The 24,931-nt window shown below is 40.8% G+C and overlaps 1 protein-coding gene across 1 annotated transcript; it reads left to right on the top strand.

Annotated features, from left to right (window-relative positions):
- The first annotated feature begins 10,649 nt into the window (after positions 1-10,649).
- On the top strand, positions 10,650-19,386 carry LOC131232490 (nascent polypeptide-associated complex subunit alpha-like protein 2). The gene is made up of 4 exons (XM_058228756.1): positions 10,650-10,815; positions 10,912-10,990; positions 18,653-18,786; positions 18,856-19,386. The coding sequence occupies exons 1-4, from the start codon at positions 10,747-10,749 to the stop codon at positions 19,195-19,197; spliced, it is 624 nt and encodes a 207-aa protein (XP_058084739.1). The 5' UTR covers positions 10,650-10,746; the 3' UTR covers positions 19,198-19,386.
- Positions 19,387-24,931: the final 5,545 nt, after the last annotated feature.

The following is a 24,931-nucleotide window of genomic DNA, read 5'->3' as shown; positions in this document are numbered from 1 at the left end:
GGGAATGATCATGGTTTGAAGCGAATTGACCGCGAAATGCATGCAACTGACCGTGGAGTGAAGGGAATTGACCGCGAAATGCCTCGAAACGACCGTGAATCAACACGGAATTGTTTGGAATGAACGCGAAATGCATGAGAATGATCATGGTTTGAAGCGTATTGACCGCGAAATGCATGTAAATGACTGTGGAGTGAAGCGAATTGACCGCGAAATGCCTCGAAACGACCGTGAATCAACACGAAATTGTTTGGGATGACCGCGAAATGCATGAGAATGATCATGGTTTGAAGCGATTTGACCGCGAAATGCATGCAAATGACCGTGGAGTGAAGGGAATTGACCGCGAAATGCCTCGAAACGACCGTGAATCAACACAGAATTGTTTGGGATGACTGTGAAATGCATAGGAATGATCATGGTTTGAAGCGATTTGACCGCAAAATGCATGCAAATGACCATGCAACTTAAGAGACTAGAAGAAGCACACTATGAACACAACTTGGAAAACATGGAGTGTGTACCGACATGGGTGTGTACTAACAAGCTAACCTAAAAAAGTAAAACAAAAAAAATATATAAAAAAAATAAAAAACACATTAGAAAAAAAACAGAAAAATTACACTTCGATATATCGAATAGAACACGATATATCGAAACTCTTCGATATAATCGAAACCTAATCGATTAATCGTAGAGTAAGTTGTCGATTATATCGAAATCTAGTCGATATAATATTAGTAAGTCATCCTTACAACCGACCGATATATCGACTATTATTCGATTGATCGAAAATAGTCACACACTGTCCAGCGACAAAATACTTTTTAAATTGTATTATCGATATAATCGAGTAGATGTCGATATATCGAGGTATCGATATATCGACTAGATTTCGATATATCGAAAATTGTCAGAAAATGTCCAGCGTCGAACTGCTTTTTTAGTGCAATTTTTCTATTTTTTTCTAGTGTGTTTTTTTTATTTTTTTTATATATATTTTTTTGTTTTACTTTTTTAGGTTAGCTTGTTAGTACACGCCCATGTCGGTACACACTCCATGTTTTCCAAGTTGTGTTCATAGTGTGCTTCTTCTAATCTCTTAAGTTGTATGGTCATTTGCATGCATTTTGCGGTCAAATCGCTTCAAACCATGATCATTCCCATGCATTTCACAGTCATCCAAACAATCTCGTGTTGATTCACGGTCGTTTCGAGGCATTTCACAGTCAATACCCTTCACTTCACGGTCATTTACATGCATTTTGCGGTCAAATCGCTTCAAACCATGATCATTCCCATGCTTTTCACAGTCATCCCAAACAATTCCGTGTTGATTCACGGTCGTTTCGAGGCATTTCGCGGCCAATACCCTTCACTTTATGGTCATTTGCATGCATTTCGCCAAATCGCTTCAAACCATGATCATTCCCATGCATTTCGCGTCATCCCAAATAATTCCGTGTTGATTCACTTGCTTTCGAGGCATTTCCAGCAATTTCCTTCACTCCACTGGCCACAGATGCATTTCGCGATCAATTTGCTTCAAACCATGATCATTCCCATGCACTTCACTTCGTCCCAAACAATTCCGTGTTGATTCACGTCGTTTCAAGGCATTTCGCACAATTCGCTTCACTCCACGGTCATTTACATGCATTTCGCCAATTCGCTTCAAACCATGATCATTCCCATACATTTCGCGGTCATTCCAAACAATTCCGTGTTGATTCACTATCTTTCGAGACATTTCACGGCCAATTCCCTTCACTCCACGGGCTTTGCATGCATTTCTCGCTCAATTCGCTTCAAACCATGATCATTCCCAAGCATTTCACGGCCATTCCAAATAATTCCGTGTTGATTCACTGACGTTCCATGCATTTCGTCAATTCCCTTCACTCCACTGTCAATTTGCATGCATTTCGCGTCAATTCGCTTCAAACCATGATCATTCCCATGCATTTCGCGTCATCCCAAACAATTCCGTGTTGATTCACTATTCGTTTCGAGGCATTTCACGGCCAATTCGCTTCACTCCACGGCCATTTGCATGCATTTCGCGCAATTCGCTTCAAACCATGATCATTCCCATGCATTTCACTCGTCATTCCAAACAATTCCGTGTTGATTCACTTGCTTCGAGGCATTTCGTGGTCAATTCCCTTCACTCCACTGTCAATTGCAGCATTTCGCGGCCAATTCGCTTCAAACCATGATCATTCCCATGCATTTCGCTCGTCCCAAACAATTTCGTGTTGATTCACTATCGTTTCGAGGCATTTCGCTTAATTCCCTTCACTTGACGATCATTTGCATGCATTTTACTGGCCAAATCACTTCAAACCATGATCATTCCCATGCATTTCCTACGCCCCAAACAATTCCGTGTTGATTCACGGCCATTTCGAGGCATTTCGCGGCAATTCCCTTCACTTCACGGCCAATCGGATGCATTTCGCGCTCAAATCGCTTCAAACCATGATCATTCCCATGCATTTCACGGCGTCCCAAACAATTTCGTGTTGATTCACGGTCGTTTGAGGCATTTCGCGGTCAATTCCTTCACTTCACGGTCATTTGCATGCATTTCCGCTCAAATCGCATCAATTCATGATCAGCGGTCAGTTGCATGCAATCGACCGTGAAGTGAAGGGAATTGACCGCAAATGCCTCAAACGACCGTGAATCAACACTAATTGTTTGGGACGACCGTGAATTGCTTGAGTATGATCATGGTTTGAAGCGATTTGAGCGCGAAATGCATGCAAATGATCGTGAAGTGAAGGGAATTGACCGCGAAATGCCTCAAACGACCGTGAATCAACACGGAATAGTTTGGGATGACCGTGAAATGCATGGAATTGTCCGTAAAGTGGAGGGAATTGACGGTGAAATGCATGGAAATGACCACGAACTGATTGAAATTGACCGCAAAGTGAATGAAATGGATTTTCGACCATCGACCTGATGGAATCTTAGAAAATAACTAGGTTAGTTGGCTAAAGTATCTTCTCCTACCCCAAAATCATATAGGGTACATCAAGTAACTAATTTTGGTTTATAAGATATTCTTGTTGAATGAATAGAGAAATAAATGAAAAAAAGAGAGATTTTTTTTTTATATGCTTATATATTCATATTTATATAAATATGTATTAGAGAAAATTGTAGGTAGAATAAAGTTCTCCATGTAAAAAATAAAAACTAAAAAATAAAAAATAAAAAAATTTGCATAGACTTTTACGGACTACAGTTATGGCTACAGCTATAATCTGTAGCTCTATCTTCGATACATATCGAATACACTTCGATTAATCGAAAATTGCAGGATTTTTTATGCAAAGTTGCTGGACAGTTTTGGACCTTTTCCGATTAATCGAAAGACATTCGATATATCGAAGTATATATCGAAAGACCTTCGATGTATAGTAGAAGACAAATTGAAAAAGCATTGGCTGCGGCTATCGCTACGGTTATAATCCGTAGTCAAAGATACCAGCTCTTTTTTTTTCCTGTTGTAATCCCCACCGCCTTTGTGGGTCCTTTTATGAGGTATGTGTTATATCCAAACCGTCCATTTATTTGGCGAACTCGTACTAAGCTTGGGAAGAAAAATAAGACAAATTTAGCTATCAAGTGGACCACACTGTAAAAGGCAGTGGAAGATTGAACGTCTACCATTGAAACCCTTTTAGGGTCCCAAAAGTTTTGGACCATTACAAAATTTGTTTTTCCTCTTCATCCAGGTCTTTGTGACATTATGAATATATTGGATGGAAAATAAATGTTACGGTGGGCCCTACAAAATTTTTAACGGTTAAAATCAATTTTACCGTTGCTCTTTGTGATGTGGTCCAGTTGATCTTTGGATAGGATTTTTTTTTTTTTTGATAATGCTCCGAAATGATCTCGAACCATGGATGAACGTTGTGGATATAATAAATACGCTAACTGTGCGGCCCATGTAACTCTGATATCTTTTGAACCGTTCGTACAACTCGGAGTTCGAGGAGTGTCAGCGCTTGTCTTCGAGCGCCACATATCCGCTCGAAGGAACGAGCAGGGGCATTTTCGACCTTTGGCAAGCCTTCCGTACAGCTCGGGCGTATTCTCGCAGAGGAAAATGAGGTGGGCGTAGTTTCCAAAATGGGCCATAAATGGGTCGTACAGCGCAAATTTCTCTTTTTTTCTCCATCATCACCTCTTTTATATATCCCCATACTCACGGAAAACAACCATAATCCCACTCTCACCAACCTCATTATCATATCTTTAACATCCCTCATTTAATGGAGCGGATTAGGTGAGACCCGGGATCCACGAGGTTGGTGGGACCTCTGCCTGCGGGGCTCACAGTGATGCATGTGCCTAAAATCCACATCATCCAACCATTTTCAAAGCTCATTTTAGTTCATGATCCCAAAAACGAAGCTGACTCAAATCTTAGGTGGACCACACCACAGGAAACAATTGTGATTGAATTCCCACCATTAAAAAATTCATAAATTCCACCGGAATGTTCACTTGCCATCCAACCTGTTAATAAGGTCACAAACACCTAGATGAAGAGACCACACAAATATCATCTTGATCCAAAGCTTTTGTGGCCCACAATAAATTTTTAATAGTCATTCACCACTGTTTCCTGTGCTATGGTCCATCTGGGATTCGGACCTGCTGCATTTTTTAGACGATGCCCTAAAATGAGCTTTCAATGCGAATGGACGGCGTGGATGTGGTCACATACATCACCCACCTCGGTGCATAGCTTACATCCATCCCATGTGAATAGCCTAACTTCAGCTCATGGCCGTCCAATGGCACGCATGGGCCAAACTTCTGCTCAATGGCAAGGAACCAAGCTTTGAACATGAGACCCTATCGGCAACAGAGAAATGATCGCCTACAGGCAGCCGCACTGCAACTTCTGGTGCAATACCATCTTTCTCACCAACATGCCTCTTGTGTAGGATATCCATACCGTAAATATGGTAGGTCCTGTCATGACGATTACCTGACACAAAACTCAGGCTAGTCCACTCATCAGTTGGGTGACACCATTGGACGAACGGACAACTGGCTGTCTTCCTCAACATACATCTGTGGCCCACCTAGAGACTTGATCATCCTGATTTTACAAAATGGTGGAGATCATGGTGGGGCCCATCATTTTCATGGTACAGACGTATAACAAGTTGAGCTTAGCTAAAGTCGTTTAAAATGGTGGAGCCCGGTCCATGGTTAAATGTAAATGAAACTAGTCCTGGGCTCCAGTCAGGAACAGACCTAGCCCGTTGAACTAAAAATGATGATCAAGCCTAGGAATTACGGGTAGTGATGGAAACGTGTCGGGTTCGGATCAGGTTGGAGTTAGACCAAGACCAACCCATTTACTAAACAGGGCATGGTGCGAACCCAACCAGCTAACCATTATCCCACCGCCCAATGTGACCCACTTAAAATTCATAAACCCCAACCGACCCAACCCGTTTCATTTTAATCGGGTCTGGCTCAACCCACCCGCTGTGACCCACCTCACATTTAAGAATGTAAGTGGGACTCAAGTATGCCGGGTCTTACCATCTTCTATTGCTTTGCTTCAGGTATGGGTTAGGTAAGTTTGGTCGGGTCGGGTTAGTTTAGTCGGGTCGGGTCATCTGTCCCAGCAGGCCAGCACATTGATAAGCTATATGAATGGGTTAGGTTGGGTAAGGTTTAGATCGAGTCCAATCCACTACTCATTTGTACTGATCCAAGCCCACCCCATCTCAGAAACGGGCCGGCTTAATCACCACCGTCCGAACACATTGCTGGTCAGCTTAGCCATTTCACTCCGCCTAAAACATTAATTCGGGTCTCCTCAATGTACATCCATCTAGACCGTCCAAAGGCATGGGCCTCATCATGGTTTGAACTTTAGGCATATCAAGTTGATGGCCAACAAATGCAAGGACCAAAATCAGATAATTAAAGGTTGTGTGATCTATGTGGTTTTGAGGAATGTTCTGTCCGTAGGATTGCCTTATTGGGACCTAAGGGCGTGTTTGGCCCGCGGCGATGGATGGAAGTAGACCGTTTTAAGTGGGATTGGATCCCGATATCCATCCAAGCCCATCGGTTTTATGCTTGAACCCATGCAGCAGACAGTATTTACGTGCATCGCCCTTAGCAAGTACATGGTGGTCCCCACCTGCCTGCATATAAGATGATCTGAACCGTCTATATGGTGGTTTCATCATCGGTGGACCACGGTACAAAGTTACCAAATGTGTTTAGGCAATCCACCTCAAGTGTGACAGAGGAAAGCATCATCCTACATTCTTTTGATGTCAGCCATGAGCTCGTTTGGGTCCATTGCAACTGGCCCCCAGCCAATCCAGATCATCCATCTGTCTGGTCCCATCCTAGATTCTTAACAGGTTGTAAGAAAACTACGCAGGGGTAATAATAGCCCTCTAATCAAGGCCTTCAAACAGACCACAACTAAGATAAATAATTAGACGGTCCAACATTCACACTCCTAAATAAAATTAGATAATTTTACTGCAAAAATTATGAGGAAATCTGATTTATAAACAATTCCTCGAATTCTTTAGGGAAAACGGGCTTCTAGAATGTAAAATGACCACATGCCCTCATCTTTAATAAAACAGGGGTGGGGCCTGGGCAACGTGCGGCCTACGTAGTAGTTTGTACGTAAAATCAACCTTCCATCGGTTGCGCTCCATCATGATGATCATGCGCTCAAAATCAGTCCCATCAAATCACTAACGGCCCGTTTGGCCGGGAGGATCGGAAGGGATTTAAATGGATTTGGATGAATTGCACACAGACCAAGGCTCTTTAAGGCTGGTTAGTGGATTGTCCCTAATCCCATCGTCTTCCTTGATCCAGCGCCCAATGCAGGTGCGTGTTTGGATGGTCAGTGTAGTCCAGTGATTTCAACCGTCCGTCCTGTTTGGAGAGGCATGGGATTGCGATGCAATCCTACTCATTCCACATTCATCATGCATGTTTGGGAAGTGGCAAACGTGCATGAACGTTGGTATAAGGCCCGTGCCTTGTCTTTGCAGGAAGGGGATTGCGTACGGAATTAACACTGGGTCCATCACGATGCAAGCATTGTATCCACTCCGTCCATCCATTCTAGTAGATAATTTCTTGATTGTGAACCGTCAATTGCAGAAAATCCAAAACCGTACAAGGACGTCACAACGATTAAGGAATGGAAATGATCAGAGACCATTGAAAATTTGTGCTGGTCCATGGAAGTATCGGATGAAGTTTGATTTTATTTTTTTTCCTTTATCCAAGGTATTTTTATCATACAAACGGTTGGATGACAAATAAATATCAAAATAGTCCTGATTAATGGTTTCAGCGGTGGAGATCATTATTCCAAGAAGTGGACTATGTTATGGTCCACATGATCATTATTCCGTGGAGATCATTATTCCAGCGGTATGCCTAATTTCTGGTTTCGATCTTGAAAATAAACATGAAAATAAAAAAAATCTTGTAAACAGCCTAAACAGAGTTAACTCAGTACGGTAGTGTACTAAGTAACACAGTACATTCATAAATAAGCAGAACCCAAAAAATTCATAAACTGCAATCCTCAATATTACAACACCAATAATTTCTAAAATTTTAAAATTATAAGCAACGAAAAAAACTACTAACACGCCAACCAAAATGACCACGAGTCTCTCGCTGTCCGATAGCCCAAGATTGTCAGTCGACGTTGCCCTCTCCACCACAACCGTGCTCGGTTGTGTCGTCTGTCGGATGGAGGAGGTGGTAGCGTAACGGATATCCACCCTAGCAGATACAGTAGCATCTTGAAGATATGGAGACTCTGTGAGAGGTCTGGACAGTTCCCTAGCCTTTCCGAAATAATTTTTCCAAAATGTCACAGCCTCCTAATTCTTGAAGGCTCTATGTCTGCCCCCACTGAATCCCTCCACTTCTACTCGAGCATCGTCCCATGTGACATATATTCCTGGATGACGTCCAACGAGGACAACATAGTACTTCTCTTTACCCATCTGCAATGACATGCGGAGGTTAGGGAAGATATATATCAATAACGGATTAGGGTGGCAAATTGATGTTATGAAAAAACATAAGAAATCCTACCATCCCTTATTGATCTTGAACAAGAATATAAAAGTTCGTTGTACGTACCCTTCCTTTAGTAAATCAAGTGTGTGGTTCGTTTCGGCTTAACATGCATAATGCAAGCATGTGAGTACATATACGAAAGATATAAATGAAAATTCTGATATAGTCATGATCACAAAAGTCATGGCGGTAATGATGATCCCAGAAAATCAGTCCAAAATATATGAAAACAAAAAAATTAAAATTAAAATTTAAAAAAAAAAAAAAACACACAAACAATATCAGTTATTATAGAGAGAGAGACAAGATGACAATCCATCGCTGAATCCAGCAGAAGATCGGGCGAATCCCATTCGCCTTATCTCCTCGCCAGGCCAAACAATCTAACGACCGAGTGGACGGGCGAATCCCATCCACTACAGGGAAATCCCACTGAATCCACTCGTCCTAATTAGGGAATTGTCTTACAATTCCATATGTTTTGTAATTCCATGGATCTTGTACTCTGCTGTTTGGATGACATGGGATGCTTCCAAGAAACCCACAAACCAATGAAGGATTTGCCTTCAGGGAAGGATTTGCCAATTCCATCGCCCAGGCGCTGCTTCCAAGAAATACTGCAAACTCACTTTTTTCGGCAGTCCCAAACAGCCACAACCTAAAATCCATGAGTTTCACAAACCCACTCCCACTTATTCCTATCCATTTTCACGCGCCAAACACCCCCTAAGTGGGCAATGCTTGAATTCAAATGTTTTTGGATGGTATACATTTTATTATTATTATTATTTTTTAATGGAGCGGCCTATTTGATCATCGCATTGGCATGCTGGGATGTTATTCACACACCATGTGCACCACAGGTGAAGCCGGACACGGGATGAGTTGACTCGGTAGACTTGTTCAAACTTAACTCGACTTGAATCGAGTGGGTGAGTCGATCTAAATCGAGTAGACTTCACCCAAGCTGAGTCGAGTCTAGCTCACCTAGTAACTTGACTCGACTTGACTCAACTCGAATTCCGACTTGATACTAACTTGACTTGACTCGATCCAAAACCCAACTTGACTTGGGTTTGGATAGTATATTAAAAAAAAAAAAAAACTAAATTTAATATAACTTACTGGCCCTCTCCCTCACTCCTCGCCCGAGCTCGACAACCACCCACCACCACTATCGCCCCCGCTTCTGTCTCTCTCTCCTCCATTCTCTTCCTCATTTCTCGCACCCGACGGTCCTGACCCGACAGCCACAATTGCTCATCTTGACTAAGCAAGCCGTCCGCACCTACCTGGCCCACCCGCTCGGCGCTAACTCTTGACAACCACCCAATTCTTCAAATCAACTAATAAAGGTAAATATGTATTCAGGAATACTTCTGTTTCATAAATTTCATATATTATTATGAAATACATTATGCTAGGGTATTCTAATTTGGAATTTTGTGAAATTCGAATTAGATAAGGTTGAATGTACAAATTAAAATGGATTGTGTGCTTGCATTTGGTTTGAGCTGGCTGTAGTGCGTCCAAGTTGGCTTAGACTGGGCCGATTCTAAACCTTTAACCCTATATCCAAACTCTAAACCCTAAACTCTTTTTAAAAAAAAGTTCAACTCGACTTGCCTCGGTACTGACTCGACACGACTCATTCTCTGTGATTGAGTCAGACTCGGTCTGAATGAGTCCAAGCCAGGCTCGAACTCAAAATCGAATTAGGCATGCTGGACTCTATACCGAATCGGGTCTATTTCAAAACTAGGTCAAGTCTGGTCAACTCTATCTCGATCCAACTCGGTTCTATGCCTAGCTCTACCCACGGGGCTGGACCCCACTTAAAAAATGGATGTAATTTGATTGGTGACCCCACACCAACTAACTAGTTGGTGCCAAAGCTTTGTGGGCCCCACCACATTGTATTTGCTTTATCCAGCCGTCTACCCCAACACTAGCCATGATATATGTGTTTTATCCATGTCATTCACCCATTTCAAGGCATGCTCCTAAAATTAAAGAATATCCAAAGTTCAAGCGAACCACACCTTTAGAAACCGGTGGGTAATAACATCCACCTTTGAAACCTTCCGCATGGCCAGAGTGGTGTTTATTTGCCATCCAACCTATTCGTAAAGACAAGTGGACTTGATGAAGGGAATACACAAATATTAGCTCCTAACTCAAAACTTCTGTGTCCCAACAAGTTTTTTGCGGTATTCATTCGCTCTCTATTGTTTCAAGTGATGTAGTTCACTTGAACTTTGGATCTGCCTCAGTTTTTAGCTCATGTTCTAAACTGAGCTGAAAAAAATGGATGGACCGGGTGGATAAAACACATACATCATGATGGCCCATAGAGCTTTGACAAACACTAGCCGAACGCCCCAAAAATAAAGGTCCAGGGCATTTTAGTCATTTCACACTCAAAGGCTCTTTTTAACGCTTGATTTCCTGAGGAAAAAAAATCAGACGGCTAAGATCATCCAATCGGTGACCCTACCATAAATCCCAGCCGCGAACCCATTGCGACGAACCGGTAACAACCTCGAATAAAACCCTCGGAGCCTCTCTTCCTATCCTATCATTTCAGAAAGCAGCGGCAGCAACTGCAGCGGAAGAAAAATGCCAGGGCCAGTGGTGGAAGAAGAGGAGCTTCGAGCCATCCTCGAAGAAGAAAAACGGAATCTCAAGGTATTTCTCCTCCATCTACGTCTCTATATACGGTACGGCTACGTATCTATACACGCCTCTGACTTAACAGAGCTCTATTTACGGTCTGTATTTCAGAACGATGACGAGCCCATCGTCGAAGATGCTAAGGACGACGACGACGACGATGATGACGACGATGAGGACGATGACGACGGTACTCTTCTTCTTCTCTCTCTATGGTTTCATCATGGATCCTCTACAACGTTTGTAGGAAAAGCTCATTCTACAACCCTGCTTGCGGGGCCCACTTTGGTTTGTGGACAGAATCCAACACGTTCGGAAGGGTCTCCTCACCAACAGAGAGGGATGCCCCAGAAATAAAACTCATCCAACCATCATGTGGGCCACCACATGAATTTGGAAGATTTTGGGTGGATGTGCATTGTTTTCTGTGGTGTGGCCTCCTAATGATTGTATACACTTGAATTTTGGGGCATCCTATCATCATGGTGGGACTCACTTGATGGAAGGGTTGGATGGCATACAAACAACTTGGCGGGCCCCACACAGTTTATTAACATTTGCACATAGGTGAAAAAGTTTAGGTATGCTGATAACCTTTACTTGCAGGTGAATAAGAGTTGTAGAAAAAAGGTTTCAGGTTTCACTACAAATGTTTTGTAGAGGATCCAGCTTCATAGTATCATATGCATCTTTCACCGTGTTAAACGATGGTGAGCCATACATGTGGAAACCCAGACCATTACCAAATTATGGACTCGTTTTTATGGTACGTGTCTCAAGAATCACACATTGTCCTAATTATCCGGTTGGTGTACACCCAAATGGATGGTTAAAGGGAAATGATCAAAGGTCCAAAATCAACATCTGTCATTACATGGTTAAGATCGTTGATCGGTGCAACATTCAGATCTATAATCTATCAACCACGAGGAATACAATTTGGACGGATTGGATTTGCGTACATGGACGCTGTGTTATGAATGATGAACAGCTTCCATTTAAGAAATATTGGAAAACGATTGCCCTCTAAGGTTTTGATAGACACAGATTGCCCTTATATGCATGTAGCAAAAATAAAAGGCAATGGAAATAACCTTGTCGTGCATTTATGCGGCCAAAAAAAAGGGAACAGAATAGGTAATGGTGCAAACGGTTTTTCCATGAAATTATATTGTTATTCAGTTCTGCAAGATGCATTGATACTAGTTATGCAACTTTTCACAATAAAATCAATATCATTTCCCAACCATGTAAAAAATGCATTACATTCAGTTTGTAAAAATGGAAACATTGAATGCATTTCCTGTTAATGAAGACCATCTCCAAAAAGATATCTTCGGCTATGTTTCACACCCATTTGTTGATTCCCATTCACACATGTTTAAGACACTGTTTCCTTGTTCTAGTTCCTCTCCTCTTTGACCATGTCCAATCACCAAGAATGCAATGATTGGAAAAACAAAAAAACAACTACAGCTACAGCCATTTTTTTCGTAGTTAACTACATCACAAATGCAAATTGTAAGCATATCATGATGACACGTCAAGAAGAAAAAATGGCTCTTAATGCTCTGCATGAAAAGATGAATCTTGGATTTTGCGCATATCCAAAACTTTAAAAATCTAGAGTTCTAGTATTATTATATTTATGCTATTAGCTGCCGTGGGGCTGGTGTTGTGGTCACTGAAGTCGTCTGGGGTGGTAATATAGTATAGGCACCCATTTCATTATTGTTGTCAATGCTGTACAAGTGATGTTAGTTCAATGGTGTTACTCTAACTTGGAGACATATGTCCTTGTGTTGGACATAGGGACCTTATCATCTCCCTTTATCTCAATCCTGCCTTACTTTCTGATCATTATGTCTTCATCATCCATCCAATTTACATGCTCGTAAGAAAGCATATGATTGTCCAGTTTTTAGACTTCCTAGATTTGAATACTTTAGACTTAAGAGTTGTATACAACAGGCCATCTAATAACTATATTCTCTGTGGAAAGAGAATGGTAAATTATTAGGGAATATCAGATAATCAGATACCAGTTTTCTCTACTTAATTTATCAAAATCGTTTCTTTTCTATTGTCTTGTGCCAAAATTTATAATTTTCTGTACAATCATCTTCTCCAGCAGCATGAACTAAACATGAAAAATGCTTCTGTTGCCCTTTTGAATTACTGATACATGTGCTTGTTGGTTATCTTTCCATAAAAAGAAAATGCATAATCTTGTTGGGGTTGCTCATGCGTTTGTTCTTTTCAACTTCTGCAATTGAACAAGGATGTCATGATTTGCAATTGAATCCTCCTCTCACTGATAAGAGGTGACTCGCAGCAGATTACTCAAACTTCTTGTTCTCTATTTTGCTGCAAAGGCTCATAGGGTTGCTTTGTTGTATCTATTCTTGCTGAAGCCCTTTGGAGTGAAGCAATGTGGCCAAATATGGATTGGGGATGGTTGTGTATGGGACTGACAAGGGAAGAGGTTCTGGAGCTTAACAGTCCACCTCCAAAATCTGTTATGAGCATTGTTTGGAGTATCCTCGATGTTATCGAAATATTCTTGATATTATCTATATCTCCAGCTCGGCGATACCGATAACATTTGTAGTATCAGAAATTCTAGATATTCAACGATATATCGCTAAGTATCGACAATGTATCACCAATATTCTCAACTGTGTAAATCCCAGGTGTCTCATGTATTGATATTGCTGAAAATCTGTTTATTAAAAAAAATTATTACAATATTTTTATGCATGCATGGTTTTATGATGAAATGCATGTTTATATGTGTACATACGTATGCATGGATGGTTGAATGGTTGGATGGATGTTTTTGTGTGTGTGCATGCATGCATGCATGGATAGATCATGCATGTGTTTTTGTATGTATGTGCATGCGTGGATGGATGGATCCACAAATTTCCCCAATGTTTACTTGTGTAAACGATACATGTTTTTTTTTTCTCCCCTTGTGTTTGTAGTCTCTTCTCTTTTTATAAAATTTCTCGTTATCTGTAAATTAAAAAAAAAAAAAAACAAACGATACATGCTTTTAGGCCCCACTAAAAGGAAACTTATTATTTGATTCCTAAATATGGATTTCTTCTTTTTTTTTTTTTTGACTATTATTTGATTCTAAAATACGCAAATGTGTATTTTAGCATCTCCTAAAGTTTCATTGAGAAATTCCACCATTTTCCCTATGTTTCCCCAATTGATGCGGGAGCATCTTGGTGCCGACATCCAAGGATGTTCCGTGCCTCTACACTAGGGTGGGGTGACCCACGAGGTAGGGTCTGTGAGGTGTAGAATGGCCACGGGCTAAGGCCCATTGTGGGAGCATGTGATTCGAGGACCCGTGCTATGCAGAGGTTGCCCACAGGGAGGTCTCACCTGGGTTTGCTTGGGAGAGCCTATAGGGATAAACTGGTCATTTTTCATCAGCTTTGGAGCTTTTGGTGTGTTGATCGATTGTCCGCTATCAAAATGGTATCAGAGCTGGAGCCAGGGATCGAGCCTCCTCACCGGTGTGGGTGGATGATGCGAGAGCATCTTGTTAACACACTGGGGTGGGGTGTCCCATGAGGTGCGGTCTGTGAGATGTAGAATGGCCACGAGGTAGGGCCCACTGTGGGACCGTGCGATGCGGGGGTTGCCATGGGGAGGTCTAGCTTGGGTTTGCCTAGGAAAGCTTGCATATGAGGATAAAACGGTCATTCCTCATCAGCTCTGGAGCTTTTGGTGCATTGAATGGTTGTCCGTTATCACCAATCTTTTCCCACATTTCCGGGAATCGGCGGTATTATCGGTGATGACGATATTTTTTCTGTATTCCCGACCAGTGAAACTGTAGTGATACCGATACTTGGAACATTGATTATGAATGTTAGAGTTCTATAAGATTTAGGAGACATGTAGGGAGCAACCTGTTCAGTTCTTTTTTCTTATTTTAGGTCCTTCCAGGAAAGGTTGAATTCTTTGGAGAGTAGCTCCTTTTGTTATGATATGGAGCATATGGAATGAAAGAAACAGTGAATATTTACTAATGAAGTCTCACCATTCCCCACCTCCCCCACTATTATCCATTGGTCTTTTTGTTGAAGAGAGTTTTGGAGTGCAAGCTTTCTTGAGTCGTGACTTTGTTGAATTGGAAGATAGGTCCCCCCTACCCTCCCTATTGAATGATTGATGGGTGTGGGAATAGAGCCTAGGTTTGTTTGGATTGAGGTTATTTGGATATCTGGCAATTGGAACCTCTACCATCTTGACCAATCCTATGTTTGGAGGATGTGGGAAATTGTAACAACTGGCTACTTGAATCCCAATTGGTCATCTTAACACCTCATTAAGTGGCAATTTCTTCCATAAATATGGTGGAATTTCACCCTGCCATCTGCTTATCCCCCATCCCTATGGGGATGTTTTCTCCCGCGCCCTATTTTTCTCCTGCGGCAAGGCCGATTTTTGTACACATCAGTTGTAGAATAAGCTTATTCTTACAAGTGCTTGGTGTGGAGCCCACCTGGGTTTGCATAAGGCATCCAACCCATGCATTACACTAGACCAATCATGAAAGTTGGGTGCCCCGAAAATCAGGACGATCCAACCATCATATGGGCCACATGTGCATTTGGAGGATTTTGGATGGTGGTTCACTTTTTTCTTGCATGTGACCCACATCGTTGTCTAAAGGCCATCCAACCTGTACATTAAGTTGGCCACTCCATGATGATGGGATGTCTTACAAATATGTCATATTAAATCATTAATTGGGCCATACCATAGACAACAATGAAAAACCATCCAAAGACCTCCATATTCACATGGTGGCTGATATGGTGGTTGGTAGAGCTGTACACCAATCAAGTTAGCTCGGTCAACTCTCTCGACTCGACTCGAAAAAGCTCGATTTGCCTCGGTTCGAAACTGGATTTGGACCGAGTCAAGTTGGTTTCTGGAGATTGAAAAAAGTTCAACTCGAGTTTGAGCTTGCTCGAGCTCGAATCGAATTGGTCATTTTGATCTTGATGCTGCTTGTTGAGTGTTTAATGAAATGCCTAAACGAAGTGTTGTTTGTTGGACTGCCCTCATATCATGGTATTCTTGAAATGGGTATTTGAGGGAAGATTGAATAAACAAATCCACAAAAAAAATAAAATAAAATTATACGAGTCAATCTAAGTCGATCTTGACACTGCTCACCGAGCGTTTGATGAAATGCCTGCAAAACGCTTTTACTGATTTGCATTCGAAGTGTGGGAGATTGAGGATGCAATTTATGTGTTTAAAAAAATGTTGCACAGGCTCAAACTTGGCTCGAGCTGCTGACTGAACCATGCCAAGCTGGCCAGTCAAGCTCGAGGGCCGAGCCGAGTTCGAGCTAGTGTTGGCTATTGGCTAAGCCAAGCCGAGCTGTGCCATGCTCGACTTGTGTATGGCTCTAGTTGTTGGATCGGCCTACTTTTTGGGCCATCCAACTTTCATGATGGGGCAATACTGCATGACAGGTTGGATTTCATATGCACACATATTGACCCCATGCAAATTACATGTAGAATAACTTTTTCTACAAGGGCATGGCAGAACTGCCTCTGGCCCCCACACTGCAAAGAGAAAATCTTTGATAGTTTGGCAGAGTGTGATGGATGATGCACATGCACTTGGAAATTACTTAAAATATGTCGACATGGCATACAATTAATTCAAGTTAAACTGTTCAAATTATGTTTAGATGTATCATTAACCAAAAATTACACTTATTTGATTATTTGACTATTAGGTTGGTGGAGGTTTATTGGATGGTTAAAAATGAAAATATCCATTGGTCTTATTTCAACAAAACTGGTGTCCACAATTCAGAGGTTAGAATCGTTCAGCAAATCTTATTTTTGAACTATAACTAAAGTACAGTCAGTTCAATGATTCAAATCGGTTTAAATTGAGTTAATATATGCAGTGTATGCCATTTCTAAGTGCCTGTGTATCAAGTGTCATATGCAGTCAGAAGTATTAATTAACTCCCCTATGGCAAAAGGCTATAGCTAGATCCTCTGCTCAAGGATAGTTAGGGGTGTCAATGGGCTGGGCTCGGGCCTGAAAATTAGATTTTTGAATAGGCCTGGCCTGAAACAGTTCAAAATCCTGGCTGAGATGTACCCCAGGCCTGGCCTGTTGACAGCCCTAAGGATAGCATGGTCACTATCTAGGGCCTTGAGTTTGCGCAAGTTGGTCTATACTCAGGTGATCCAGACTGTTGATTTGACAGGGACCAGTTTGGATGGAATAAAAATCTATCCAACCATTTCGGGGTTTTTCTGTTTGGTATGACTTTTTGTTGTACCTGTTCTCTTGAACATCATTTTTTAGGTCACTAATCAAAAGGTTAGATGTTAGGAACATGGAAAATTATAGAAATCGTAGAATGGTCCCTGTTAGATGTGGGGTACATAAGATATATGAGGGATAAATTAATACCAGGAAACAGGTGTGTCCCACCCTATCAGAACCGTCCAACTCATCACGCATGGTATGGTATTTAGTCGATTCCTAGCCATCCATCTGAAAGACATTGATTCATAACATCCACAATTCATATATTTATTCCTGCTTCCCTTGTCCGAATTTTGGTCATGTGGGCAACATCCAGTCCTCCTATTATCTCAATCACAGAATTTACAATTGTAGTTAGAATTTGGTTTGATTGCATGAAATGGTATGCCATGCTTGTTTTTCAATTTGGACATTTCTTGAAAACGAAGAAAAAAAAACTAACAACACTTGCAATTTATACTTTATAAGCCAACCAAACGTAAACATTGCAGTTTCTAGGAATCACAATGTCCTCTGAAAGAGTTATGAAACCAAAACAATCATAATTGCCAGCACCAGCAATACCCAGGTATTACAGTGGCTGGTAATTGATCATTCAAATACCTGCAACCCAAAATGACCCCTGGGTGCTTCTTCTATCTGGTGCACCACCAAGTGGTGCAGAAATTGAACTTTGATGGTTCAATTGGTGACTTGCTGCCCAGTAACAGACTGGTATTGGATCTTGCCTCTCTAAGACACTAGGAGTGGAAGAGCCTAATGAGGTGTGCCTGAGGTTGAAATTGTTTGACAGTTCTTTGGATGGTAACCTAATTGCGGAGGGTGCTTTGATGATTGCTGGTGATTGGATGATGATGAGAAATCAGCATCAACAGCAGCCTGCATGCACTATCATGAAATTCAGAATCTTGTACATACCATGTCTAATAACTTCAATCATTCACTTCAGGAAGCTAGATGTTTTTCCTGACTATAGATAAATGGGGTTAATTCCCCTTCTTGATGCATTGGGCAATCTGCACCCCTGCCATGGTTTCTACTCTCTTTTCTTCCTTCTTGGTGTAAACATTCAGTTTAATCAAAGATAAAATGACAAGATGATGATGTTCCCAAGTATTCATAATCCATTAAGTGTCAAATTGCATTTATGTTGTTTTCATGTCCAACCCAAAGTGGTTGCGGGTGATTGTGTGCATCTACAGGGAATAGTCTCCCTTCAAAAAGGGGTGGGCCACAGGGACACCATGTTGTAATTCCAAAATGGAGCATATGATGTCAATATGAATGCTTAAGAAGGATATCAGAATTTTCTAGTTCCACTTTATTATCAAGGGTGCATTCAATGATTAACCAGTCTAATTTGGTGCAAATTGCCGTTAAATTTCATGATGTTTGGTGCAACCAAACACACCCTAAACTAATGATTGCAATTCAATTTGTTATATGCACCCTTCAATGGAGTGATTTATCACAAAAAGAAGAAATATCTATCTTGTTATCTTTATCGTCTCTACAGGTGAACAAGGTGCAGGTGCAAACGAGAGCTCAAAGCAGAGCAGGAGCGAGAAAAAGAGCCGCAAGGCAATGTTGAAACTGGGGATGAAACCCGTCACCGGTGTCACCAGGGTTACCATCAAGAGAACAAAAAATGTAAGTGAACTGGTGCCTCCATAATCATTGCCCATACAATCAGCTCATGGTTAAACCCAAATGCTGCAGATTCTGTTTGTGATCTCAAAACCTGATGTCTTCAAGAGCCCAAACTCCGAGACATACGTCATATTTGGGGAGGCAAAGATTGAGGATCTGAGCTCTCAGCTGCAGACACAAGCTGCCCAGCAGTTCCGGATGCCAGACATCAGCAGCATGATGGCGAAGCCAGATGCCTCTGCCGCCACACAGGTCGATGAGGAAGAGGAGGATGTTGATGATACTGGAGTAGAGCCTAGAGACATTGATCTGGTGGTGACACAGGCCGGAGTGTCAAGAAGCAAGGCTGTGAAAGCTCTCAAGACCCACAATGGGGATATCGTCAGTGCTATAATGGAGCTCACTGCCTAGTAACGGGATCATACCATCTTCCATTCTTGCTCATGGATTTTTGAACTTGCTGAGTAATTATCACTGTCCTCCTGTCTTTTTTACTTTTTCTTGATTTGATAATGGAGGATGACATTTTGTTAGGTTGGTTTGCAGTTGGAATCTCCAGTGCGACTCTTAACGCTTTAATATATGCATTTTGTTTTTTCATCCCCTTTTTGTTTTTCATATAGATTTTGTAGCTCATGTTATAATGGATCCTACATGAATGGCAAGGATGAGCCGGAGCTGAGAACTACTCGTATTCACTTCAGAATCATGCTCTGGTCATTACAATATTTATCCGAAAATGGTTGAGAAAGTTGAGCAAGGAAAATTGATCTTATTGCAATAGGTAAAAATTACACCAATGAGCTTCTCTCATGTCACAGTAAAGCTTCGAGTGTGTTTGGATGCACTAATGAATTGAATTGCAATAACATTACTTTAACAGGGTCAAAGTGACAAAATTGCAATTGCCTATGAGTCTCCAAATTGGGGTTGTCCCCGTAGTAAAATCAGTTTTTTAAATATACCTGGCATGACAGGCCCAGCCTGTCTATTTCCTGGTTGTGCCCAAATCCAGGCCAGGCTCATTAACACCCATATTCCAATTGTAACTATGTTATGCTCTAGTTGGACTCCAAGGAATTGTAACAGCAATTTGTTCATTCTCTCAGTTGAATTGGTTATTGCCATCCATTTCAATTGTGCATCCAAACACAGCCTTTAGTAATGTTACCAAAGATGTAAAAAATGATGGGCGTCTTTTGTGTATTTTTCCTTATTCCCTTCCTCTCTTCCTATAAATCAATAGAATAGGGAAACCAAGTGAGATGGATAGGGTAGAGCAGTCGGAACTGGAATATGTTGAAAACAGACCCTTTTTGTGGAATCTTTTCCTCAAATGGTGGCGTGGCATGGGTCCCTCACACACCATTGTACTAGGCTCGGGTGAGGCCATGGCATGGCATGGGTCCCTCACACGTCACCTGTTTTGTTGGTATTCATTCCAGATTTCTTTGAGCAGCTTTTTTTAGTTTCAAACATTTTGTTAGCTCTTTTTTTTTTAATCCCCACACGCACTCACTGTCCACCCACACCGGTGTGCTCACACAACGGTGGGTTTTCACCACAATGGGTACTCGAACCCATGACCTCCTGTTGAAACTCTTGTGAGTCTACCAGGCATGAGTAAGGACCCCAAGTACTGTGATTAAGTCATCTGACTGTTTCGTGGGCCATGGACCCTATTTTTCTTTCTTACTGCTATTGCTTTGAAGACCGCCAATCAGATGACTATGATCAAGGTATCCCGTATCGGTATCGGTTGGTGTAACGGTGTCCTCTGATATGGATACGGATATGGGGATGTAACGGCGATATGGGGGCTTGACGGCCCGTGACGGTGTAAATTTTTTTTTTTTCCAAAAAAATATGAAAAAATATGGATTAAATCCGGAATATTCTAAGCATTTCAAATATGCATTCATTTATAAATTGGAACATGTTTATGGTGGTGTAACGGTTCACTCATTGGTGAGAAGTTGTATCGGACTGTCTGATGAATTTATGAACCAGACGACCTAGAATTGACTGCAAAACTCATATATTTAATTTTCTAATTATCTACTATTAATGATAGATATATTAAAATGAATGTAATATGAAAATATCTTATATGTGTAGGTGTTTGCAATTAATTTTCATAATTCATAAAAAAAATATATAAAATGATAATAACAATCTGTAAAATGAACATTAATGTGTTCTACTATAATTAACACATCATATTCTACTATTAAAATATCAAAACATTCAATAAAAAATAAATTTTCGAATTAAAAAAAAAAAGCCGAAAATAGTGCGTAAATAAAAAAAAAGTTATAAAAAAATATAAAATGATAACAACAATCTGTAAAATGGACATTAATATCTTCTATTATGATTAACAAATCACATTCTATCATTAAAACAACAAAACATTGAATAAAAAATATAAATACCTATTTTTGAGAAATTTATGAAAAATGGTCCACAAAGTTTCGAATCAAGAAAATCCTTAATTTAAGTTATTTTTACTTGTAATATCAAGCTAAGAGTGGTCGAAAATAGTAATACAATGATTTAAGAAGAGTTTAGAAGAAAGAAGTTTTAAAAAAAGTGAAAAAATAGACCTTAAAAAGGAAAAAAAAAAGGCTATTTTTTTTTTAATGTTACGCCTCGTAACGGCCGTTATGGGGCGTAACGGCCGTTACAGCTAGAGAATTGGGGGGGTGACCGTTACGGCCCCGTATCGCATAATGGCCACGGCTGTTACCGATACGTATCGGCCAATACACCTATATCGTTATGGATACGGGACACCCCGGCTATGATCATCTCATGTGTTTTGAATTGCTCGTCCACGGTAGTCTGGTCTCTAGTGTGTTAAAATGCAATGTACATGATATATGTATTGATGTTTGTGTTTGAAGTAAAGATGGAGACTAGGGAGTGATTTGTTAAACCATATGGGTGCTTCCTAAATGGCCCATTTGATGAAAAGTCACCCTTTAAAAGAGAACTACAGGGGGCCCGCTCTTGATGTGAAAATGAACTGCTACAGGGGCCTGATTCAATACATGTAGTTGGGTCCACACAATCTAATAAAAATGCTGATGTTGTGTGTGTTTACCCAAGAAGGTCCAAGATTTTTCTTTTGCTGCAATGTGTTCGCAATTTCCTGCATTCAGAAAATTTATTTAAGGATGTGTTTGGCTGCATCAAATGTCCTGAAATTTCAAGAAGTGCTACCAAACAGTCTAAAGCAATTAGATTTTTGTGGAAATGCATTGTATTTTTTTAATGCTGTGCAGAACACGGATGCCAATCTCTTGAGAGTTTCCCATCCTCGTTTGTTTTTTTAAGATCTCTGACACGAATGTCATCCAACGGTAGGAACAGGCCCTCGTGGTGGATGTGAAGCAGGGCTCCTCAATTTGATCGAAACTCTTATTGGTATACCAAAACCCCTAACTAAAATTCGCCACAAAATTCAAAATGCAAAATGCCACTACAAGCTCTAAATCACATGTATTATACAGGGTAGTAAATGAGAAAGAATGGCTATTATTAAGTTACATCAGCATGCGCTAGCATCACAGACCTAGCAAACAAGTGGAGAGATGGGACTCTTCATCTGGTGGGCCACCTCATGAATGATCTACAAGCCAAAATTTGCTGTGATTGGACTGCTTCAATCATCTTGCTGTTGATGTTGGGTGATTGTGAATCGTTTTAGTGGGCTGTTCCTTTTGCAGGCTACCAATCAGATGGATGCCGTTGTCTGATCCCCTTTCGTTTTGGTATATGGCCTATCCAATTCCAATGTCTCACCAGCCAGTGGTCCCGATCATCACACGTGCTTGGCATGTCTAGCGTGAGTAGGAAATTCATGAGGCTCTTCTATAAAATGATCTGCGAAGTCAACTTATGCTCATGCATTTCTCAACAAAGGTTGTCTTGAATGATGATAAAAGATGAACTAATATAATGTATATTTATGGTCGATGACAAAAACGGCAGGGCCTACATTGTATGGCTGTCAGTGGGCACCCCATGGACCCAATCCGATTTTAATGGGTCAGGTCTAATTTTTTGAACCTTGTTGAGCTGGGTTTGGTCTGCCATTTTTGGATCCAGTTTTTAACCGGGTCAGTTGGTTCAGGTTAGGTCCACCATTTTGGACACAGTTAAAATTGGGTTGGGTTGGTCCTGTTAAATTAAATTAGGGAAAATGCCATTTGCAATGCACATAAAAAGGGGAAAAGGGAGAGAAATGAAGAAAGACGCTTTTAGAGGAAGAGAAAAAGTGGAGAGCCAAACAGAAGGATGTGATTGTTGCATTTTAAATTAGTTTTAAAATAATTGGTGTTTCAAAATTTTCAATTATTTAGAGCTGTGTTCATGGCCACAGGTGCATGTGTGTTTGGATTTGTGTTTTCACGTTAGTTTGAAGGATTGCAACCATTCACTTTTTTGTTTCAAAAGGTTGTATTTTTTGAAAGGCTATAAAAAGGAGGCTTACATGAGTCATCAATTAATGATCTTCAAGCATGATTGAGTTATCTTTTAAAATTATTTATAAAAAAAAAAAAAAAAAACTACATGGAAAGAGTTTTAAATGAATGTGATGCATAAAATTGCTCATTTACCAACATGCCAAATACGAAAGGTGATAAGTGATAAATTTAACCTTTTAATATGTCCTATAAATAACAAAGACGTAAAGAAATGTAAACGATTCCACATACTTCTATAGTTGGTAGTTCGAGATACATGATATATCCAACAATGTACAACTCTCAATATTAGCTTTATAATTAATATGCTTGGAAGATACGAAAGTGATATCTACGTGAATAATCGAATCGAAAAACTACAAAGAAAGTGATGTGATACCGGCAAAGAACAAAAGATTACAAACTCATATATAAAATGACTAATTCATTGATGATGATCACATATTTAAATTTGGTCTTTTTCCAAAGTCAATAGAGTAGTAAGTTGACCTTTAGATATGTATTCTTATTAGTTGATGGAACAATTTCATGAATGAACATAAAACAGTCAATTACTATTACATCCACCATGCAAGATGAATTTGTAACATACTTTAAAGTAGAGCTGGGCATCGAGTCAAGTCGGACCGAATTGGGTCAAACTCAACTCAGACCAAAATTTCTATGGACTGACTTGAACTCGATCCGATTCGGGACCAAGTCTGGGTTATCTGACTCGATCTGATCTGATGCACTGTTGGCTTGATCCGAATCGAGTCCGACTCGGTTAGGGAAACCAAGTCGGATCGAATTAGGTATGGTTCGAACCGGTGCACTGTAGAAGAGGTAGGGAAAAGGAAATCCGACCATTGGGGAAAAGAAAACAAAGAAAGGAATGTAGAAGAAAAATATAAGGATTTGTGAGAATACCTAGAGGTGAGGAAGCCTGTAAGGCCATATCCTAAACCGTACCGTTCCCTAGGCTTCCGCGGCCCTCTCGGTTGAATTTCGACGACTCGCGATCTGTTACCGGTATTTGCGTGCGATCCTGAGTCGTGTCTTGTATATCAGAGTCCGCTCGACTTGAAACTTGTACCATTGCGACCGCACCGTTGCCACGGTTCTGACGCCATGTATTACGCGCCAAGGCGATACCCGGGCCAGGAGATGTAAGCTCGCGTTCAGTTTAAGAAAAACACCGTGCGTTGCAAATCTCAAGAGAAAGTCTCATCAATCACATTAAATGTCACATCAGTCCATCAATCAAGTCAAGTACAAGCAACTCATACCCCAGCTTACCTCTCTCTTACACAAGTACAATTAAGTCAACAAGCACCTTACCTCTTATATCACTCCACCATCCTTCTCTCCCATCATTCCTCTCCCATCATTTTTCTCTCTTTCATTCTCTCTCTCTCTCTCTCTCATTTTTCATCCCAAGCAACCACGTCCAAGCTCCCCATGAGAGAGATAGTGTGGCCCACCTTTCTACCTCTCATCTCCACCATTCAAAGTCAATCTTAACCGTCGAAATCGTTTCCTTGGAGCTCTAGTGATTATAGGCGGAAGAATGAAGAGAAGATCAAAGGTGAGTGCTTGTTAGGATAGATTTTTCATGTTTTGATGATGGGCCAAGTGAGGCCTACCGATTGATGGTATGGATCTCACTTTGG

Source organism: Magnolia sinica, chromosome 18, assembly GCF_029962835.1.
Source record: "Magnolia sinica isolate HGM2019 chromosome 18, MsV1, whole genome shotgun sequence".
Classification (NCBI taxonomy): domain Eukaryota; kingdom Viridiplantae; phylum Streptophyta; class Magnoliopsida; order Magnoliales; family Magnoliaceae; genus Magnolia; species Magnolia sinica.
This window is presented reverse-complemented; position numbering and strand designations above follow the sequence as displayed.

Coding starts and splice junctions, on each gene's coding strand:
- LOC131232490 (XM_058228756.1), top strand. CDS start 10,747: ATGCCAGGGCCAGTGGTGGAAGAAGAGGAGCTTCGAGCCATCCTCGAA. Junction 10,816..10,911: donor AAGAAAAACGGAATCTCAAG/GTATTTCTCCTC, acceptor TCTGTATTTCAG/AACGATGACGAGCCCATCGT. Junction 10,991..18,652: donor CGATGAGGACGATGACGACG/GTACTCTTCTTC, acceptor TCGTCTCTACAG/GTGAACAAGGTGCAGGTGCA.